At 36.1% G+C, this 21,355-nt stretch overlaps 3 protein-coding genes and 1 non-coding gene across 4 annotated transcripts; 3 read left to right on the top strand and 1 right to left on the bottom strand.

Annotated features, from left to right (window-relative positions):
* Positions 1-576: 576 nt before the first annotated feature.
* Positions 577-3,446, top strand: LOC147568350 (cytochrome b-c1 complex subunit 9, mitochondrial-like). Its single transcript, XM_086654810.1, has 3 exons — positions 577-797; positions 1,141-1,188; positions 3,131-3,446. The coding sequence occupies exons 1-3, from the start codon at positions 678-680 to the stop codon at positions 3,179-3,181; spliced, it is 219 nt and encodes a 72-aa protein (XP_086510936.1). The 5' UTR covers positions 577-677; the 3' UTR covers positions 3,182-3,446.
* A 1,686-nt stretch (positions 3,447-5,132) lies between these two features.
* TRNAV-AAC (transfer RNA valine (anticodon AAC)) lies at positions 5,133-5,206 on the bottom strand. Its single transcript has one exon. It is a non-coding gene; the product is annotated as a tRNA-Val (tRNA).
* Positions 5,207-5,215: 9 nt separating this feature from the next.
* Positions 5,216-5,950, top strand: GNA1 (glucose-6-phosphate acetyltransferase 1). Its single transcript, XM_086654809.1, has one exon. The coding sequence runs from the start codon at positions 5,342-5,344 to the stop codon at positions 5,807-5,809; it is 468 nt and encodes a 155-aa protein (XP_086510935.1). The 5' UTR covers positions 5,216-5,341; the 3' UTR covers positions 5,810-5,950.
* A 105-nt stretch (positions 5,951-6,055) lies between these two features.
* On the top strand, positions 6,056-19,775 carry LOC147568347 (uncharacterized). The gene is made up of 16 exons (XM_086654808.1): positions 6,056-6,836; positions 8,067-8,129; positions 8,239-8,348; positions 8,544-8,608; positions 9,727-9,779; positions 9,888-9,941; positions 11,001-11,060; positions 11,240-11,286; positions 11,376-11,592; positions 12,850-13,168; positions 14,119-14,166; positions 15,460-16,210; positions 16,627-16,749; positions 17,545-17,645; positions 17,931-18,003; positions 18,058-19,775. The coding sequence occupies exons 1-9, from the start codon at positions 6,186-6,188 to the stop codon at positions 11,512-11,514; spliced, it is 1,242 nt and encodes a 413-aa protein (XP_086510934.1). The 5' UTR covers positions 6,056-6,185; the 3' UTR covers positions 11,515-11,592; positions 12,850-13,168; positions 14,119-14,166; positions 15,460-16,210; positions 16,627-16,749; positions 17,545-17,645; positions 17,931-18,003; positions 18,058-19,775.
* The last annotated feature ends 1,580 nt before the right edge of the window (positions 19,776-21,355 follow it).

The raw sequence follows: 21,355 nt of genomic DNA, 5'->3' as shown, positions 1-21,355 counted from the left end.
GAATTTTTTAACAAAATCTCTAAAAAAATCTTCACGAAGTGTCAAATAGAGAGTCCAATTCGAAGAAAAACTCTAAAAGTTCTAGTTGTAATTAAGATTCTCATTCTTAAATGTCAAAATAGAGACACTCAAATTTTATTTTATTTTAATCTCTAATGGAGATCTCTAAAACACGTCTATTTAATACACGTGTTACTCTTAAATTCAATAAAGAAAAAGTAGTTACAAAACAAGAGTTTTGTTGATTTAAAGTTTAGAGTATTTAGGTGCCACTTAAAAAACTCAAGAATACACTTTAATTTTAGAGTGCCTATATTGAGACTTTATAAAAAAATACAACCACCTCGTAATAGAGTGTCTAACGAAATGTCCTGTTAAAAAATATTTTTTAAACAAAATGTCCAAAAAGTCATCTCGTGTTAGAGTTTGAGTGAACCATTGGAACGGCACAAGCTCTCAGCTAACTTTTACAAATAAAAAGAAAAAAGTTCGAAAACCGTCGCCAAAAAATGCGTCACTGAAAGTGCCACAAAATGTAGAAACCGGATCATATATATGGACCCTAATTCCGGGTTCAATCAAGAGCATCGCATTTTTATTCGTTCATTGGGGTGGCTTTCGCTCAGGAGAAACTAGAAAGAGAAAACTTTAGAGAGAGAAAGTAAAGAGCTACAACCATGGAAACTACGGCGAGAAGAACCGGAGGAGGACTCTTCGAAGGCATCTACAGAGTTTTGATGCGTCGGAACTCCGTCTACGTTACTTTTGTTATTGCCGGCGCTTTCCTCGGTGAACGAGTAGGGTTTCTCTTTATTCAATTTATCCACTTCTGATTCATTCGTTCCTGATCATCTGAACTTTTTTCGTTCGTAAATTCTTCCGATTTGATAGTTTTTGTGTTTGATCTATTAAGGATTTGATGTTTCGAGTTTCTTATTTTGTTAGAATTCTGTTCGGATCTAAAACCTAAAAAAATTCTTCGGATACCTAATCTCTAGGGTTAATGTTACGTTTCCCGTGTTTGTCCTTAGAATCCATGAATCTTGTAAGAAAGAAACCGTATGCCCTAATTCAATTGTTACCTGTTTAATGTTTTTATGATTCGATTGATAGATTGGTAACTCAGTTTATTGGTTTCAGGCTGTGGATTATGGAGTTCATAGGCTATGGGAAATGAACAACGTCGGGGTACAATTTCTAAATCATTTCTTATTTAAATTCTATTCGTTAATCTAAATTCATGAGTTTTTTAGTCTATATTGATATTAACTACTCATACTTGTTTCTAAACTTTGCTATCTGAAGAGACCTACCCAACCTTGTTGAAGAGGTTCTGTTTTTTAAGGGTTTTGTAATGGAACTTCTAATTCTTTTATTGAGTTTTTCACCTCGACAGCGAATAGATATCCAAAAACGATAGGGTAGTGATAGAGCAAGGAAATCCCAAGCATATTTGGGAGAATACCGAATCAACGGACGAAACTTCATCTTGATTTAGGACACAAATGAAGATGAAGTTGACAAATTAACCCTGGTCGTTGATTTGAGATTCCTTCTCAAATCTGCCTAGGATTTCCCTTGTATATCATTTTCGAATCCGATGTTCTGATGATGAACTATTCTTCGTATAATTTGAGAAGGGAGATGCTAGAGTGCCCAGTTTTTAGCCCATTAAATTGCCCAGCTGATGTGGAATCACTAAAAGACAAGGGTTTTTCAAAGTTTGACTACGGTGGGGACCGCTTTTATTTCTAAATAAGGAAAGTTGGGCATTTTAATGGGCAAAATTGCTGGGCACTCTATCATTTCCCATTTGAGAATCACTACGGAGTTTGACACCACATTTTATACGAGATTTGTTAATTACTATGGGTTTTGTGGGATCACAATATATTATCCTTGACTCCTTGTTAACACTTGACAAAGATGTAGGAATTGAATCTTCGGTTCTTAGTCTAATGACTTTTAGTACATTTCTGTCATTTCATTCATGATCTGGACTTTTTTTGCTATTCCGGAATTTCTTAGAAACTGTAGGAGCATCTCAATTTTCTGAAGCATGAATGATATTGTTCTGAAGCATGAATGATATTGTGATATTGCAAAAAGTTGCATCTCAATATAGATTGTTGAGAAAGTGAGTGAGAGAGAAAGAAATGTAGTTCTTGGGTAGTTTCTTATTGCATGAAGAGAGAGAAAAGGGACAGAAGATCACTAGGATAATCCAATGGGAGACCAGAAGCCGAGAATGCCTTCATCTTATCAATTGACAACAGCACCAGTCCCCTAGCCATTGAACGCCTTCACATCACAGAACCTCGGAAGATATTTGCTCCACTTGGAGGAAAAAGCAATGGGTGTCTAAGAAATTAGAACTCTAGAGGCTAGAGCTTTTAGATAATCTTGCTTTAGGAACAACAACAATCAACTGATACGGCCTTCTCTACAATTGCATTCATTCATATAGCTCATGGTGATTAAATTTTGTCAAACAGTAGAAACAAAAACTCTATATAGGGTGTCGGAGAAACTACGGATCATGGTGTGCGAAAAAAGTTCTACAGAAATGTCTTTGAAGCTCCATTTTGAAACCTCTTCATCTGCATCATCATCACCTATGCCACCAAAATAGAGCTAGATGTCAAAGCTTCGACGTTCATGGAGCTACACTAACCAAGCATATGATTTTAGTTTTTATTGCATAACAATTAATAGAGTGGTGGTGGGGGTTCCCATGTTCGAAACTTTGATATTAGACCAGAGAACTGCTCAAAAAGGAAGTTCGGGAGCGTATAAGATAAAAGGATGCATATTTGCTTGATATAAATTATAGTTATTGTCATTTGCTACTCAATTGTGTTTGCTTTAGCATAATTAGGTTGTGACGGGTTAGTGAAATAGTAGTGACTTTTCTGTCTTGCTGGCCTAGCTGGATTAAATGCCAGCATGAAGGAGGCTTTTCTTTCTCCTCTATTTGAAAACATGGAACTAAGGCTATCTGATGTTGTAATAATGAATTCTTGGAAATAGTACCGTGATTTCTTTTTCTTGAAGAATTCTAGTAGTGGTAAATTTTTATTCCTACAATGTCATTTTTAACTGAAACATTTTGTGTTTATGTATAATGCAGAAGCGATACGAGGATATTTCAGTATTGGGAACAAGGCAATCCGAAGAATGAATATATCAGCAATACTCTTCTACAAGTGTTTTTTTCGTTGTTGAATTTTGGACTTTGAAATGCCGAACTGATTATTGTTCTTGAGGTATCAGTAATTGCGGAAGCATTTTGCTGATGATTTAATAATAGCTCGATTGATTTTGGGTAAAACTTTTGTAATCTCTTTCTGTTTTATATGGAATAGAGTACATTTATCAGAATGTCTTCATGGTCTTATCTCTGTTTTACTGGTATTCAATATATTGAAACCAATTTTAACTCTTCATTTATTTCTTTAGCATAAACTTTCGATTATCTTGATTCATCACGATATATTTGGTTACCCATTTATCGTCTCAGTAAAGCTCCTTAATCTGAATCACTTCTCATCCCATGTGTTTGGGAGGATAAAAACATTTTGAATTTTTTAAAATTGTAGATACTCTGGCTCATATTTCTTTTCCGGCTCATATTTCTTTTCCTTCAAATTGAGATACAAAGTGAGACTAGAGGTCTAGATTCTCTGTGTCACATTTCAGATATGCTATATTGACTTTGGTTGATTTTAGATCCATTCCAAAGCATATAAGAGTTAACCTAACCCAGCTATCCAAGTTGAGTGCGTCTTTTCTGCAAAGCTATTGTTTCAAATTGATCTCTCTTGCAATTTTATTGCAGTTTCTATCTTCAAATTTAAAAACTTCAACCATGACATATTAACATTGGTTAGAACCATTATCTTTAAAAGCATAAAAGAAAATGGTTGCCTACCATGAACGAAAAAAATCCATCTACAGATCGAAGGTTTATTAAAAAATTAAGAACGTTGATTTTGTGTAAATCAGAAGTAAGCATTGAATTCGTGTAAATCAGAAGTAAGCATTGAATTCGTACTCTCTTAAACACACTTTCCGTATTATGTAACTCTCATGTCGCTGAACCGAAGGAATTAACAATTATCCATGTAAATCAGTGATTTATTCACTTATGAATGAAAAGGGTTTCAATGATTTCACAAAAAAAAAAAACACACTTTCCGTATCAACAGAAGAGTATTAAAAGCCGAAATCGCTACTAGCTTTTCTAATGTCTGTCCAATTCTATACCAACATGAAATACTGATTTGGCCGAGTCAGCTTCAACGACGGAACCCTGTTTTTAGGGTTTGCACTTCATCTTCTGTCTCTCTGGTTGGTTTTCTCCCTCTTCTTCTTATCTCCCAATCATAATCATTTGGAGATAAATGTATTTTGATAATATATCTTCCTAAAAAAAGGCCAGCGCTTTGGGAAAAGCTAAATAGTTTCCGGGGTGTGAAATTTTAAAGGGAATATATAGAATTTTAGAAATTTTCTGGAGAAATAAATTTCAAGGGGAAATAAAAAAAACACTCCACCTCACCTCACTCTCTCTCCACCTCACCTCTTTGTCTTCTCCGATTAGGTCGCCGACTGGAAAATTTTCCGGGCGACGATCATGAAAAAAAAGAAAAAAAAAATTCACTCTCTCTCTCTATAGAAACTCCGGTGAAGGGATTTCCCTTCGCCGGGAAATTTTTATTTTCATGGTCGCCGGCCGGAAAATTTTCCGGGCGGCGACCTAATCGGAGAAGATAAAAAAGTGAGGTGGAGATAGAGTGAGGTGAGGTGGAGATAGAGTGAGGTGAGGTGGAGAGAGAGAGAGCTGAGGTGGATTTTCCGGCCGGCGACCTAATCGGAGAAGATAAAGAGGTGAGGTGGAGAGAGAGTGAGGTGAGGTGGAGAAGTATTTTGCTTTTCCGCTAAATAAAATTGTCAAATTTTTGACCAAGTCTTCACATCCCGGAAATTATTTAGCTTTCTCCAAAGCGCTGGCCAAAAAAAATAGTAGAAGGCATGAAATTATCCACTAACAAAAGAACTTTTTTTTTTTTTTTTGTTGAAACACTAACAAAAGAACTTGAAAATATAAAAAACAAAAAAACGGAGTTGAATGGCTTCGCCCGGGTTCAAACCGGAGACCTTCAGTGTGTTAGACTGACGTGATAACCAACTACCCCACGAAACCTTGGATGGTGAAATTATCAGCTTTATATTACATAGGTATCACAGGAGTTGGATTGTGTTGATATTCTTCAATTACCTGCCTGAGATTTGAAAACCTAATCTTGAAATTCCTCAGATTGATCATAATCCGAAGACAATGACAATGGGAGGAGAAAATGAACCGTTTGAGATCAGAAGATTGCAGATTTCAGACAAATCCAAGGGTTTCGTTGAGCTTCTCCAACAACTTAGCATTTGTGATTCTATCTCAGATGAAGAATTTGAAGCGAGATTTCAAGAATTAAGCTTTAATGGCGAAGACCATTTTATAGCCGTCATTGAAGACGATCAATCCAAGAAGATAATCGCAACTGGATGTTTATTTGTTGAGAAGAAATTTTTGAGGAGTTGTGGGAAAGTAGGTCACATTGAGGATGTTGTTGTGGATTCAAATGCAAGAGGGTTGAAATTAGGGCAAAAAGTTGTTGAATTTCTTAGTGAACGAGCTAAATCAATGGGTTGTTATAAGGTGATTCTTGATTGTGATGAGAAAAACAAAGGGTTTTATGAGAAATGTGGGTTTGAACAAAAGGGTATTGAGATGTCTAAGTATTTTAATTGTTAAATGATTCTTTCTTCTGATTTGAATCAGTATTTGATTATCATCTCAGTTTCTGAAAATAACCTTAGATTTTACATGATTATGCAATCATTTTGTACCCAAATTTATATTAAACATGAATCAATCTGTTAATTCTTGATCTAATTTAGTTTACACTGTTTATGTCCTAATGATAGATCAAAATGCATTATTTTTCTTTCCTTGATCTCTTGTTTTTAATTATTTCATTTGAAAAAAAAAATTGGACAGGTTTTAGATGGTAGTGTTGGTGATGGGTGTATAGAAATTTAGGCATTTGGGTATCTGAATTTCTCCGGAAACGTTCTTAATTTCTCATTTATCAAAACCCTAGAGATTTGGGTTTTGCTTTCCTACTAAGATGGCAACTAACTTGCGTTGTTTTTCTTCTGCTGACATTATGAACTCTGTGGGAGTATTAACTGTTCTAAGTGGAAGAACTTTTAATGAGAATCGTATGGTTAGAATTAGTCCTCTGAAGATGTTAGAAAATGGGACTTCTGGTGCTGGTAAAAGAATTGCTTCGATATCTTCTCGTTTCAGATGTTCAGTCAACTCCCATGGAGTTAATTCATTTCACAATAACGAGCCTTTCATGAATCTTCGCCCTGAAGTGTCTTTGCTCCAAGGAGTTGAGAGATATGACCCAGTTATTAGTCCGAAAAAGGAGAGTTCAGGTGGAAGTATTACCGAGAACTTAATAGATTCATCAACACCAGATAATTACAACGAACCGAAGATAAAAGTTATTGGTGCTGGTGGTGGTGGGTCTAATGCTGTCAATAGAATGATTGAAAGTTCCATGAAAGGTGTGGAGTTTTGGATAGTCAACACTGATATCCAAGCAATGAAGATTTCTCCTGTGTTTCCTGATAACCGCTTGCAAATTGGTCAGGAGCTAACTAGGGGTCTGGGTGCCGATGGGAACCCAGATATTGGCATGAATGCTGCAAAGGAAAGCAAAGAATCAATAGAAGAGGCTCTTTATGGGTCCGACATGGTATTTGTAACGGTAAGATAAATGTTGAATTATACGCTTTGTGATTATATTCTTCAACCTTGTTATAACCTATGTTTGACGTTAACTTATTAAGTTAGTAGGCTTCTAACTAAAAACCAATCAGCAGTGAGTAGAGAGGTCCATGGAGTTGATATCGCAATCCAAGCAGCATTTTTGTAAAAAAAAAAATTCTGATCTCCTGCACACAAGGTTACTAGGTCTCGATGCTTCACCTACAATTCAGAAGACTGTAGAAATGGGGATTTTTAATTGGCAACTTTTGGATTTCACTAGCAGTATTAAGCTTTATTGTTTAAATAAAGAAAATCCTCGAGCAACTCCAGTCTGTCAACAACGCATTTGGAGCTGGTCTCAATAAATTTCAGAACCATATAGACTACTCTTATGTCAATGACACCAAATAGGATATTAAATTAATGGAATTGGATATAGATAATAATAAAAGTCACTTCGAGGTTCTCCATGAATTAAGCATGGGACAGAGCTTGTATTGGTAGCTTCAGGATTGTATTGGTAGCTTCAGGCTCGTATTGGTATCAGTTGGTTTCTTAGTTAACATTCTTATGCATTGTATTGCAAGTCTAATACAATGTTCTTCGGTAACCATATTTTGTCTGCAGTCAACAAGTCAGAACCATACATTTTGGAGTTGGTCCTCTAGTAACTTGGAATAATTTAATCAAAAATTTCTATTTATGATATTTACAGGCCTTGGTTGTTTTTTCCTTTTATGGATGGGTGATATAAGTCCACCAACACAAGAAGATTAATGTTTGTCAAGTTGTCTAGGTCTCGCCTCCTTACTGGGGGAAATACGTAGGAGTCTAGGTAGTCATTTTTCTGGAGTTGCCTTGATCAATAGTTTGGTCCTCCCAGTGTTTCAATACGTGCCTGCTATATGGCGCTTTCTTAGGCTATACCTAAAGTGTAGTTGAATGTGAACCAGTCTGTGATAATAGATGGTAAGGGAATGACCGAATGAGAGTCAGCAAGGACGTTAAGATATCTTTTACATATAAAAACCCATAATCTATTGAAGTTCTTCGATTTTTTTAGTTATTCTGAACTTGTTTCTGTCCTGTCCTGAAGGCAATGCTCAATCTACGTAGAACTCTAAATGATGCATGTTCAGAATTGTCAGTCTCTTTATCTTTACTTGGTCATTACTCATTATTTAGTCTTCTGTTTATTTGGTTGTGTTTTGACATTATTTTCTTGCAGCCTAGTTATTTAATCGAGGGTAGCCGTATATCATTCCAGGTTCCTCATTTATCCGAGACCATGGTATGTTTATTCTCCTGTTTTGTGATTTGCTTAAGGTTAGCTTACTGTTCTGGCAAACTGTTCCAAGATCTGAAGAATTCGCGAATCGATTTTCTATGCGTTATTATAGGAAGTGCAAGTTAATATTTCTGCTCAAGAGGTGGGGGCAAGAGAAAGATCTGCTTACAACTCTTATTCTTATGAAAATGTTCCTATGTCGTCATTAGCTCGGATTTTCAGGTAAGGTTTCCCTAGTCGTCTTTTCTAAGTTATTTGAGTCATGTTTTCTTTGTTGTTTACCTTGAAAATTTTCTCTTAATTTTTTCATTTTTTATTTTTAAATTTTGATTTCATCTATAATATTTAAAGTGAGAGAATGAGAGACGTCAGAAGTGCGTTTTATGGATTTATCAATTTGTTGCTTCCGTCTTCCAGGTTGAGAACTGGAAATATCGTTTTCAACTACAAGTACTACAACAACAAATCGATGAAGACGGAAGGTAAGCATGACTAAATTTTCCAACATACTTTTCTTCAGCAATTTGTCTGTTCCATTAATGTTCACTTCTCCACTTCAATAAGTCCAATTAAATATTGCAAGACTCAGAATATTTTGCTTGGACTACATACTGCGTCCTGATAGACTTTTCAGTTTTCATACATTTTTTGGCTCGGTGCAATTAGTGACTTCTAATGTTGTTCGTTCATTTTTTTCTTCTGGGGCTGAGCTTTATGTGGCTAGTAGCTCTCTCCATTTTGTATCGAATTGGGGCTAGTAGCTATAGGTTGGGCTAGAGCGTATACTTATCTCGATTTTGTATCGAATTGGGGGGGGGGGGGGGGGGGCTGTTTTTACTTGGATGTAATTTTATGTAGCTCCCCATTTTTGTTCCTTTCCTTTCTTTCTTCCCGTGTATTCTCTATTCTTTTTCCTCAATATTAATTCAAAGTTTTCAAAAAAAAAAGAACCTCTCTCCATTTATCGCCTTTCTGATTGCATTAGACCTGAATTATTTTATTATAAGAATAAGATAGATAGCTATAAGTTACTTGTTTTAATGTTGTAGAACAAATATTTTATAATTGTGATATATATATCAAATCCGAATAAAATGTTTTCTTTCCTTTCCTTCTTTTTTATGATGGTGCAACTTTGTGATTTATATCCAAACTAGTTAGGGTTCATGTTGTTTGTGAACTTGTTCCGATGATCCGATCTAAATAATTTTATGTGAATTAATTGTTCGCTTCTCCTTCCATTTTTCCAACTCCTCTTGAGTAAAATTGTGATTTATATGTGACCTAGCACTACATATGCATTTACATATATATAATATTTACATATACATCCCACAACTCCGTAGATAGATGTCATCATATAATCCTCTATTTAAAGCGATTGTCATCAAAATTTTCTGCGACCTAAGTAGTATCCTGCCACATGCACGTTCTTGTGTATTGTAGCTCTTCGTAGTCTCTGATTGCCTCGTTGACGTACAACTGCTCTTGCAGTCTTCAAGACAAGATGTTTAATTCATTTGTATTGTTCATCTAAGTTCTCCTCCTTCCCTTTTTCAGAGATTCCAGCTACTAACCCAATACATTTCCTCAATTGCAGTTACTGAAGACTTCTCCCGTCCTTTTTGCTTGTTGAAGTGTGCAAGCTTTGGGGTTGTATATTAGTTTCATACATCTGAGCCAATCTTTGTTGTTTCATTTGGTCATAAACAAAGATCTGATATTCAGGCTTTTGTGCTTTGGCTTAACTTTTGTTTGTAGGGTATGAGATCTCACTTGCTTGCAAGCCATGACCTATTCAACTTTGAGTTCTGGGTATGTAACTTCTGACGTCTTTTGTGATCCTGCTGCTCTTATGAACCTGAAGTTAAATTTTGGCTAATTATGGTTAGGGGTGGCAATTTAGTCCGAACCGGTGGGTTTTTTCCCGAATCCGCCCCTAATGGAACGGGTTTTACCGCCCCGTTTATTAAATGGGACGGTAATGGTATGAAGATAAAACCATTTACCGGGTTCGGGGCGGGTTTGAGATTAGGTAGTAAAACCCGCCCCGCCCCGATTATATATGTTATGTATTATTATATATACAATAGGTTTCTAAAACTTTTTATCTTATATCATCAATTTAACTATTTTATATTTTATATTATGTAATAAGTTGTAGTGTTTATAGTTGATAAAACCAAAATGGTACTCCCTCCGTCCCAAATTAAGAGTCCCATATCGGTAATCCAACTTATTTTCATTTTTTTTCTTTTTCCAAGTTTACCCTTATTTATTTGAATACTTTTCTTGAAGTAATTTAAGGATTATAATTTCCATTCTAGAAATACATGTAACTTTGCTTGAAGTAATTAACTTTTTCTTGAAGTAATTGAAAGATTACAAAGAAAAACTAACTTTTGTATTGGAAATGTCAAATATCTTAATTAACTTAATTAATGCACCATATATTAAAGATATCATAGAAAGGGTATTCATGGAAAAATAAGGGATTTTATATGATATATTAGGAATGAGACTCTTAATTTGGGACATCCAAAAAAGGAATAGTGGACTCTTAATTTGGGACGGAGGTAGTATAAAATTTTGTTTATAATATTTATATTATTTTGATTAATCTAACTTATTTGAAATAAAAATATGAAATTTATGTTTAAATCCGACCCGCCCCGCACCGTTTCATGTTAAACGGGGCGGGGCGGGTCGGTAATGGTTAATTAATTTCTAATCGGAACGGGTATGGTAATTAAATACCCGCCCCGATTAACTATTGGAACGGGAATGGTAAAACCCGTTTACTAACGGGGCGGACTTGGGAAAGAGGTAACCCGTCCCAAACCCGCCCCGTTGACATCCCTAATTATGGTGTAGGAATCAGATGAATTCCAGGCTGTAAATGTTTCTCTAAGAACAGATATTTGGACACCTGAGGTCAGGTTTCTGTATCTAAAAATTCCTCTTACAGTACTTTTTGGCATCCTTGTACTGATATTAAGGTTATGTAGATCATATCCTTTTGAAACTATACGCTGAGCTTAAAGATGTTGAAAAGAATCTTTTATTTTGTTGTTGTCTCTCTGAAAATGTGCCCCTCTCATGTTCTCCTTTAGATGACTGCGGATGGAGTTGACCTAAAGTCTGAACCGTTTGAGTTCTGGTAATTTCTAGCATTGGACTGCATTTCGTTGTATACATTGGTTGTATAAATTTCTTAGGAGCTGGTTAAGTTACTTGTGAATTGTGCAGCTCAAAACCAAGAAGACGTAGAAATTCAATGAACAGTTCTCAAAATGAAACACATGTACATCCACATATCTTAAACTTGGGTCGCCTGAAGGTGATGGTGTGGCTACTAATGAGGTTTTTATGGATGATGCTGAAATGATTTTACCAGCCATGCCTGTAGAATCTCCAATGGATGTTGAGCCTACATGTCATCTATCTAGTCAGAAGTTACAGAAAGGTTGGTCTGTAATACCACAAGAGTCTGAGGATCTTTTATTAAGGACTACTTTCAGGATAGAGCGTACTAGCTACCAATATTTTTTTTTGAAACTTTTGAATGAATATATTAAAAAGAAAAAATGCCCCTAGATCTTTTCAAGACTGTTTAGACCTTAGACCCACCTTTTAGTTCTTACATAGTGTTGAACACTTGAACCATATAACCGGATGCCCCTAGATCTTTGTTTTTGTTATTAGACAATTAGGCATGTGAGTGATGTTAAAGCAAACATATAGGTGGAAGTTTTCTGATTGCATGTCATCACATCTCTTCCTTTTATCCTTTCTAGCTATGATTTACTCAACAAGATTGGTTGTTTATGTATTAGTTTCATGTTTGGTTGATTCATCCTTTGGGAACAGAGAAAAACAGACAAGCCATGGCTCCATATCTTAGTCAGCGGCGAGTACCAAGCCATGCTAAAGTGCTTTTGCTTAAACTTTAGATTGTACCAAATGCAATTCCTCTCAAGCCTCAATTTTCGGTTAGTGTAGTCCTCTTCACTAGCATGGTACTAGGGGTTGCCACGGTCTAGGTACCCGAGTATATATAGGACACGATGGGGCCAGGCTAGGCATATATGCAATATTTTTGCCCATAGTCCACCTAAATGCATCAATATTTCGGGCTTCCTGGGCCTCAGTCATAGGGAAATTAAGTACCTAATGACTAAGAATAACTATATATAAAAATGTTTAGACCTGAGATAGAATACAATACCAAGTTCTAGACACCATGATAAGAAAAACATTTGGAACTTCAGGTCATCCAAACATTGGAAATTTTAGATGTACTCCACCGAACAAGAAAATTTATGATTCTTTTCTTCACCCGAAACATTTTGTTTCTGATGTGCTCTGTGCAATATCTGCTTAGCTTCATCTTATTGGGAATTGAATTACTTCGTCTTTTGTAAGTAGACCCAACAAAAAACAACAAATGTCCACCCAGCAGAAAAAAATTCACCGGATATTTTTCTATACTTCGGGATTGAACTCATGCCAATACCTAAATTTAATTGCTCTAAGCCTACAAAAATTGAAATTTAGAGATAATCATGTTCATCATCATCCAATTCTCTGATCAAGTCACCAACGTGTTTAGGTGCTCCTTTTGTACGTGTGCTTATTTCCATTTTGAAGTAGTATTTCATTTTTCTCTTCTGTGCCTATCTTAAAGTATGCTAACAAGTCACCACTTGCCAACGTGAGCCAGGTGCTCCTTCAAGTAATGAAAGGGGGAAGATATCTAAACCATTTCTCAAAGAGAATGATTTGCCAAATGGGAGGCATAATGCAGGGAGCAATGGTTCGGAGACATCTTCTGTATCAGAGTTGATGGAACATGATGCATCAAACCCCAACTGTACTGGTGTTTCAAACCCTAACTGTACTGGTGTTTCAACTGGTACGCCTAAGTCTTCTAAAGGACCCGAATGCCCTCAATCAGTAGGTGGACACAATCTTACTCCCTCTGCAACTCTACAATTTACGAAGACAAGAAAATTATCATCCGAATGAGCTGATCCTAGAAAGTATGTTCATGAATCTTAAACTTTGGAGTATATTAATATGTGCTACATGGTGGCATGTCGCATTTCTTACAGTGTGGTAGTTATCATCTATTTCCTGTCTATCATTCCTGAATGTTATGGTGGCATGTCGCATTTCTTTATGTGGATCATCGATAGGAGATCCTAAGTTTGTGCTTGAATACTTTCTGTGCATTTCACATAGTAGATTTTTTTCATTTTTTCTTCTTGCATGCTTTGATTCCACCCAGTCGGGGAAAAAAGTACACGCTTCTATGTTTCTACTGCCTAATTTCTACTGTTCACTTGAGGTTTCATTGGTCTCAAGACAATGCACTAATCTGAACATTTTGGTTGGTAATCAACTTCCTATGTTGGAAAGTAGCACTAAATATTTCGATAAGAAACATGGCAGACACGACTTTTATCATTATGTGCTGTGTAACTGATACACATGAAGATTAATAGACCTTAAGTTTTTTACATAAGTTCTTGCTTCCTGACGAAACCAACGTGCCATGTAATTCCCTTCTGAAGAATCAATTTTGGCAGTTCACTTAGGGACCCTCTTCCCAGGTTGTTCTGCAAGCTAAGATGTAGTCTGTTAAGAGGTAAAAAACACCAAAGCTCCTTTGACGGCCTTTTTATCGAACAACCACGAGTCTTGTGAATCCCCTAATAAATATATAACTATTTTCTTATTCTAGAACTGGCTTATGGTTAATTGTGGGGCGGAGGATACCAAAGCTGTATGGCTTTGGAGGCCGATAATATTTTCTTATTCTAGAACTGGCTTATGGTTAATTGTGGAGCGGAGGATGCCAAAGCTGTATGGCTTTGGAGGCTGATAATATTTTCTTTTCTGACTACGAGCTCTTTCTGTTACCAAGATTACTCATTTTTCTTTTAAAGTAGCACACCGCTCGACTTAAGTTATCCTGTTCTCTTTGCAGCCGTGCAATGCTACAAAAGCGACAGTTTTTCATTCTCATAGAGCTCAGGTAACAGACTATGTATTTGATTATTCCAATCCTCTTTTGAACTTTTTTGTTCCTGTGCCACCTTTGCTTTGTGAATCATTTGCAGAGCTATAATAGGCAATTTGCTAGCTAATGTGTTTTTTATTGGTCAGCTTTGTGACTTGAAACATGAATGTCCATGGTAAGAGAGAAAACTGCTTTTGAGTATAATTTTTCAAATAATTCAACATGGAAACTTGTATGGTTATTAGTTCTGGTATCAGACGTTGTATGAGGTACGTGGAGTGGAAAGGTCTAAACAGGATAAGGAATAGTTATTAATGTTTCATTGCCCTAGCTATTATGTCCTTGCAATTTTTACTTACAAATTTTGCTATTTTTGTGTAATTTATGAAAAATTTTAACCTGAAATATATTTTGTACTTTTCTCATGATTACGTGCCAGATATCTTTTTGAACAAAGAATATTAAGTTTGGAACCAAAGTTTGGCACAGGGCATCCCAAAATAAATTTAGAAACTAAATTGTTACAAAAATGTGCCTGCTTTGCACTAAAAATATCGAATGTGATTGAACATGTCTGAATCTTTCTATTATCCATTGCTTCGTTTCATGTTTCCCAGATACCCCATATTATTGTGTGAGATAGTAGCTTCCCTAGGTTATTTCATTCCTTTGGGACTTGAAGCTCCCACTACTGCAGTTACTGATTTAACCCTAAACAGACCAGCCGAACCATATTCACCGAAGATACATACATATATCACGTTATACCCACTGATGTAACAGCGAGTATTCGGCAAGAATATCTGAGTATCTGACACGAGTATCTGAGTGTTGATGCGGCTTTAAAACCTTAAAAGAAGTATCTATGGGAGTGAATGTAAACTATGATTATTTAAATTACCCATAAATAAATACCATAGATTTTTGTCTTTCTTGCATTTTACATTAGCATGTGAGGCTACTTAGGCTTTATACTTTTGGAGTTCTTTGTTTTCTTCAGAGTTGGTAGGACAAAATCCTCCAGTTAGGAAATTCTAGCGTTCTATGAAGGACAATGCTGTCCTATATTGAAGCAAAAAAAATGCCGTCCTATATGAGACATATAATCTACTTTAGGTGATCCACTTTCAGTGTGGAGGGATATACCAGATTATAATCTTGTTGCTTACTTCTATGCGAACATTAGAAAAAGTACAAATACAAATTAACCATTGCAATACAAGGCATTATTCCTCTTTTTTCTTCAGTTATTTTGGTTCTTACCTTTTGTTATTCTTCCTAGTGTTTATTGTGAAATTGAGTATGCAGGCTAGAATGGGCGGAGGAACTGCCACTGGTGGGGCCCCTGTTATAGCAGGAATTGCGAAGTCAATGGGTATCTTGACTGTTGGTATCGTCACAACTCTGTTCTCCTTTGAGGGAAGACGGAGAGTAGTTCAAGCCCAAGAAGGAATTGCTGCTTTGAGAGAAAATGTTGATATATTGATAGTCATTCGAAAAGACAAGTTGTTGACTGCTGTTTCCCAATCTACACCTGTAACAGAAGAAGCCTTTAACTCGACCGATGATATACTTCGTCAAGGTGTTCGTGGTATTTCTGAAATAATTACGCTATGGAATGCCTAAAGTCGTTATAGTTATACAAATACAGTACTTTCATTTATACAAAAAAATGAAAAAGTGGTCTAGTTGCATAGTTAGGTCAAATGGAGGGATAAAACCATTCTACTTACATGATCACGGAAAATAATTATGTATTGAATGCTAGGATTTTTCAAAATCTCAGCCCAACTTTCCTTTATGTTTATTGGTTTCCTTGAAAGTACATGCTACAATTAGGTGGATGATGAAGTGGTCATTTATGGCAAGACCTTTAAATTCTTCATAATCTCTTTGATTTCCTCGTTTCATGACAACTTCTGCATATAATCCTATTTTGTCGTTGGTACTGGACTTCACTATTTGCAGGTTCCAGGTCTGGTGAACGTTGATTTTGCAGATGTTGGAGCAATTATGGCAAATGCTGGTTCTTCTTTAATGGGTATAGGAACTGCAACAGGTAATAAATAGTCTATTTGTTAAAAAGATTTAGACTATATATACGTATATATATTAATGTGTGTTTATGTGTATTATTTGTTAGATGCTTTGTTTTGCGAATGAAATTCAAAACATATTCCATGCATGCCATATTGCCATATAGTGTTGAAGTCGTTCTTAAATTTTCCTCTATCAGATACCCTCGCTGATTTGTACAGAAATACCATTTCTTATATAATCATTTACCTGATTGCCGATTAGGAGAATAATAATAGAAGATAATTTGCTTAAATTGATGACTTCTTGTTGGCCACCGACAGTCATAGTTTCTATTATTAGCTCCTTACTTCATCATGTTAAAAAGAAAACATGTTTTTATCTTCCCACTTCCTGGTTAAAGATTTCAATGGTATGATGGTAATCATTTCTTTGCAGGCAAGACTAGGGCAAGAGATGCTGCATTAAATGCGATTCAATCTCCTTTACTAGACATTGGTATGAAAGGGCAACTGGAATCGTATGGAACATCACCGGTGGTCCTGATTTAACTTTGTATAGGTATGCTGTTTTACTAGTCATCTGGGTTTTACCTATTTCTGTCACTCCTTCATCATTACGTTTGTTTTTTCACTTATTGTTCATAAACCCGAAGAACATTTCTCAATGGGTTATAATAATCACATTGTTATAGTAACCTGAAAAAATGTAGTAAAACCGCAAATAAAGCAACATGATCTGGATAAACAATTCAAACTGATAATACCTCACTCTGTCCTATTTTCTGCTTTTCTCTTTTTCTTCGATTTAAGTTTGTTCTTGATAACTTTTTTTTTGGAATAAACACGTAACTGTCGTGAATAAATGGCATTAACACATCAAAATGGAATAGTCTCCTAAACCGCAATGGAAACAATACATATGAACCCTAAAGTCCATAGGAACAAACTCTAGAGGCCACCCGGAACTACCTTTACTTAATTTACACCTATAAATGACACGGGAAAATCTGAGGCAAACGCCGCAAACCAGCTCCTGATTGAAATGCATAATTAAATACGCTACGGGCAAACAATCTCAACGCATTTCACCTCGGATTCATTATATCCCTTTTGTCTTGGATATAAGTTTGAGTTAGCTATTTTCTCAAAATTTCAATGGTTACTGTCAAGAGCTAAATTAATTTCTGTATCTTTCTCTTTTCTTCTTCTTCTGTTGCCACATGAAACCATTATTTAATATGTTTGTCTTGCTGTGTTTTCAGTCTATTGAATACTATGCTTCCGTTACCTACTTTTATTCTACGAAGTTAGATTAATGTCACTTGTTCCTACTTTTTGCATCTGTTTGGCCCAGGTAAATGCCGCAGCGGAGGTGATATACGACCTCGTTGATCCAAATGCAAACTCAATATTTGGAGCTGTTGATCAGTCACTCAGTGGTCAAGTAAGTTTCGGGTCAGTACTTAGAACTCTTGAAATTTATAATAGCATTATCGTACAATTACCAAACTACAGGGTTTAAATCTCAAATGTTTGCTCACAAGCCACTTCAAGCCACAGTAAAATAACAGTCGAAATTTATCTTTCGAGTTTCGACACATTCAGGCTGTTCCTTAGGGCTCCTCTTAAAACTCACGAAATCAGCGTCATCTAGAATTCATGATCCGATTAAGACTAATCCTCCATTTTTCCAAAGTAATATTGTTTCATAATAACCCTTTCCTGGATGTATGAATCCAGGTTACTTAGTATAACTCTAATTGCTACCGGATTCAAGCGACAGGAAGAAACTGAAGGAAGGACTCCTCTCCAGGTGACTCACTTTCTTCTCCTACTTCTTTCCTTGAATCGAATTGAATTCTTCCAGATAATTCCGATTTCAGGGTAAAATGCAGGGAAGTCAGTTAGGCAATGGAGAAGTAAATCTCGGTGGAATCAATCGACGCCCTTCTCTCTCCGAAGGTAGCACAGTCGAAATCCTTGAGTTTCTGAAGAAGAAAGGACGGTCTTGTTTTCCTAGAGCTTGATATATTCACAGGGTAAAATGCAGCGTCATCTAGAATACATGCATGTAGGTAGTTGAGGAAAGTTAGTATTTCCTGAGGTGGCGAACAAGATTCGATCCTAATACTTAGTAAACGTTATTATATTTGTTTAACTGCAATCTCCTTTCGTAGTCTTACACTTTTGTCGAGTGTTCTTTTTAGGTCTGTCTCTTAGGCCCTCATGTTCTCGGTGGAACTTCTGATTTCCATAAACCTGGTGGTATTGTTTTCTTTTGGAAGGTTAGACTACGGTTCTAGGAAGTCATGAGAAAGACATTTATACATCGTCAAGATGTGATAAACACAATAACACGAGTTCAGTAAACTATGGATTCCACCTCCGCCGGGAATCAACAAGCAAGGAAAACAAAAAAGACATAGAGCTTTTCTCATGAGTTGAGATGTGATGTCAATCACTAAGAAACTGAAAGAAACCTCAGAAACGGAAGAAAGGGGGGGGGGGGGGGGGGGGGGAAGTGAGGAAGAAACCGATGTTACTCACCCGTCCGCCACTGGAAACACCACTTCCCGTCCGACTTGCATGTGTTAAGCAAGGAGAATTAGATGGTCTTCCTGAGCAGGCCTTTTATTTGGTACGTAACATCGATGAAGCTACCGCGAAGGCACAAGGGCTATAGCTCAGTTAGGTAGAGCACCTCGTTTACACACGCACCAATGTTTTTTTCAGGGGAGTCCATCATGCAGTTTTCTGGATGTTAAATACCATTGGATGGGTTACTTTTTATTGGCATTGGAAGCCCCAAGCAGTGGGAGGAGACCAGGGATCTGACCGCGTACCTGTTGAAGAATGAGCCGGCGACTCATATGCAGTGGCTTGATAATAGGAGGAGCACAAACTGAAAGATTCTGCAGCCACAAAGTATTAAATTGTTAGCACCCCCCGAATTTGAAGTATCCTACTTTCACGCGATTCACCCCTCCTCTGGGATCCCTGGGGAAGAGGATCAAGTTTTCCGTGTTTCAGAATACGGTTAACCAACATGGACCTCCAGGTTTAGAAGTTTATGTCAATTATGTTTTGCCAAATTCCATTTTGGAAGGGAAATTCAAGATTATGGTGATAATTCTATGTACGACTCATGAATGTGCAGGAAGTGCGGTGGTTATTTAAGACTTTCTACTTCCTCGGGCGTCAGTGGAAGTAAGATGATTTGAACTAGTGACCATTAGAGAGTAGAAACCCATTTCGGAATATGGTTTTCGTACATTGTTCTTTGATCATTGATCTTAAACTATTGCTGGGGTTTTATTTTTATTAAGTAGTTACAATCTCAGGTCTTGAAGATCTTGATTTCTAAGTTGGAGGATCACTGTGACTAGCTTGAGCTATGAAGTTTTGATGAGGTTGAACTTTTTTTGTTTTCTTTTATATACACTTCTGCATCATTTATCTTGAATGGATCTGCATCCCTATATGTCCTTAGTGTCGAAGTCGCAAAAACGAACCTAGTTTTGATGGACAATTCCTCTTTGGCTGGACCAGTCAGTCGGGTTTTCTAATCAACCTTATATTTGATCTGAATTCTATGTTTACATTTTTTTTTTATTCTGTAAACAACAAACTTACAACAATCATTCAACAGAGTCCATTCATGTAGTTCTCAGTTACTTAAAAACAATTTAAATTTCCACATACAAAATTTCTTATATTATGGTTTAGTAAGAAATATTGGACTGAATTCTATGTATGAAAACAACTCTACATTAAGTAAGTGGTAAATGTTAAAGTAATTACATCTTTTGTAAATATTTTACATTAGAAGAATAGTAATGGAACATGAAAATCCTTAGGCTATGGTACCAAGTGTTTCAGACAAAAAAAAAAGTGTTTCAGACCGAAATAGAGTTGATTGTTTTAAATCAATCTCATATTTTACGAGGGTGCTTATGGACATCCTAAAGGTCTATGGAGCATTCAAAATCGGGTAGGAAAGTCTTAGATGCCGCTCCTCCTTTCTTCATTTACGCCGACAAGGGAAACTGGCGAATTATCATCAATGATGTGATGATCCTTCACAAAAAAATTCAGATATTTTCCTCTTCTTCCACCACCGCCATTTTCTTCTCTTTCTCTCTTAGTGTTCCAGCAAAGGGAATGATTCTCTTCGTAGAAACCCTTTCTCCTGAGATAAACCCCTCGCTCGACGGTTTCAGACCCTCGATTGAGAGCGAAGTATGAGATGTAACATCTTCCCTCAATCAAGCTATTTAGAATTTTGCTTGAAATATTGATGGCCAATACGTGGACAACCAATTTTTTTATACGGACAACAATTATATATGAACAACTAAAAAAATTAAAAAAATTAAATGGAACCATTTTAAGGGAACATCAGTCTTGTTATTTTTCAACTTGTCTTCTAACTTTATTATTTTTCAACTAAAAAAGTTAGAGATTTTATTTAAAATCCTCCCTCCTTTCTTCCTTAAATCCTAACTTTATTATATTTCTTCTTCAAAGAATTAAACAGCCCTAGAACTTCAAAACCAAAACTAATTTCAGAAAAAACAACAACCAAATCCACAACTCAATTAAAACCCGTTTTAGATTCGTCTTCGTCATCCTCTTCACCAAGAAGAGGGAGAATCCTGGATTGGCTATTGTAGGGCATTAGATAATGATCCATTTAGAAATACACAACTTTTTTTAAGAGGTGAGAAGATTTCTTGTCTCCCAATATCACCACATCACTCTCTTTAGAACTTTTCTCTCTCTCTAGAAATATGAAATACCTTTTCACTGCTCCCCCAAGTTGGAAGTTGAAACCGGTTATTATCCCCTCCTTCGATTTAGTATTAATAACCTAAAGATGGAACAGATTATGATCCTCATCCTCCTATCATTTATTATTAATAACCTCTCAAGGTTTGGTTGGTTGAAAGATCATTTGACTGTTCAGAGTCAGAGACGAGATGTATTCAGCTTCTACATACTTCAACAATTAGGGTTTTCATTTCTAATTATTGTATTTGTTAAATGGTCCTCAGATTAGTTAAAATTAATATTCGAATCTTTATAGAGTTGTCCCTTTATTAAATAAAAATCAACTAAATTAAATATAATTGACTCGCAACCGAACCGAAAATAGTTGTCCACAT

This window comes from Eschscholzia californica, unplaced genomic scaffold (genome assembly GCF_041429995.1).
Source record: "Eschscholzia californica isolate CP2 unplaced genomic scaffold, dmEscCali1.0.p SCAF_1, whole genome shotgun sequence".
NCBI lineage: Eukaryota > Viridiplantae > Streptophyta > Magnoliopsida > Ranunculales > Papaveraceae > Eschscholzia > Eschscholzia californica.
Note: the sequence above shows the minus strand (reverse complement) of the source record. Positions and strands in the feature narration are given on the sequence as shown.

Bases quoted from the DNA above. Each gene is read 5' to 3' on its own strand.
- GNA1 (XM_086654809.1), top strand. From the start codon at position 5,342: ATGACAATGGGAGGAGAAAATGAACCGTTTGAGATCAGAAGATTGCAG.
- LOC147568350 (XM_086654810.1), top strand. From the start codon at position 678: ATGGAAACTACGGCGAGAAGAACCGGAGGAGGACTCTTCGAAGGCATC. The intron at 798-1,140 runs GTAGGGTTTCTC...TATTGGTTTCAG, and splicing joins GCGCTTTCCTCGGTGAACGA to GCTGTGGATTATGGAGTTCA. The intron at 1,189-3,130 runs GTACAATTTCTA...TGTATAATGCAG, and splicing joins GGGAAATGAACAACGTCGGG to AAGCGATACGAGGATATTTC.
- LOC147568347 (XM_086654808.1), top strand. From the start codon at position 6,186: ATGGCAACTAACTTGCGTTGTTTTTCTTCTGCTGACATTATGAACTCT. The intron at 6,837-8,066 runs GTAAGATAAATG...ATTTTCTTGCAG, and splicing joins CCGACATGGTATTTGTAACG to CCTAGTTATTTAATCGAGGG. The intron at 8,349-8,543 runs GTAAGGTTTCCC...TCCGTCTTCCAG, and splicing joins TCATTAGCTCGGATTTTCAG to GTTGAGAACTGGAAATATCG.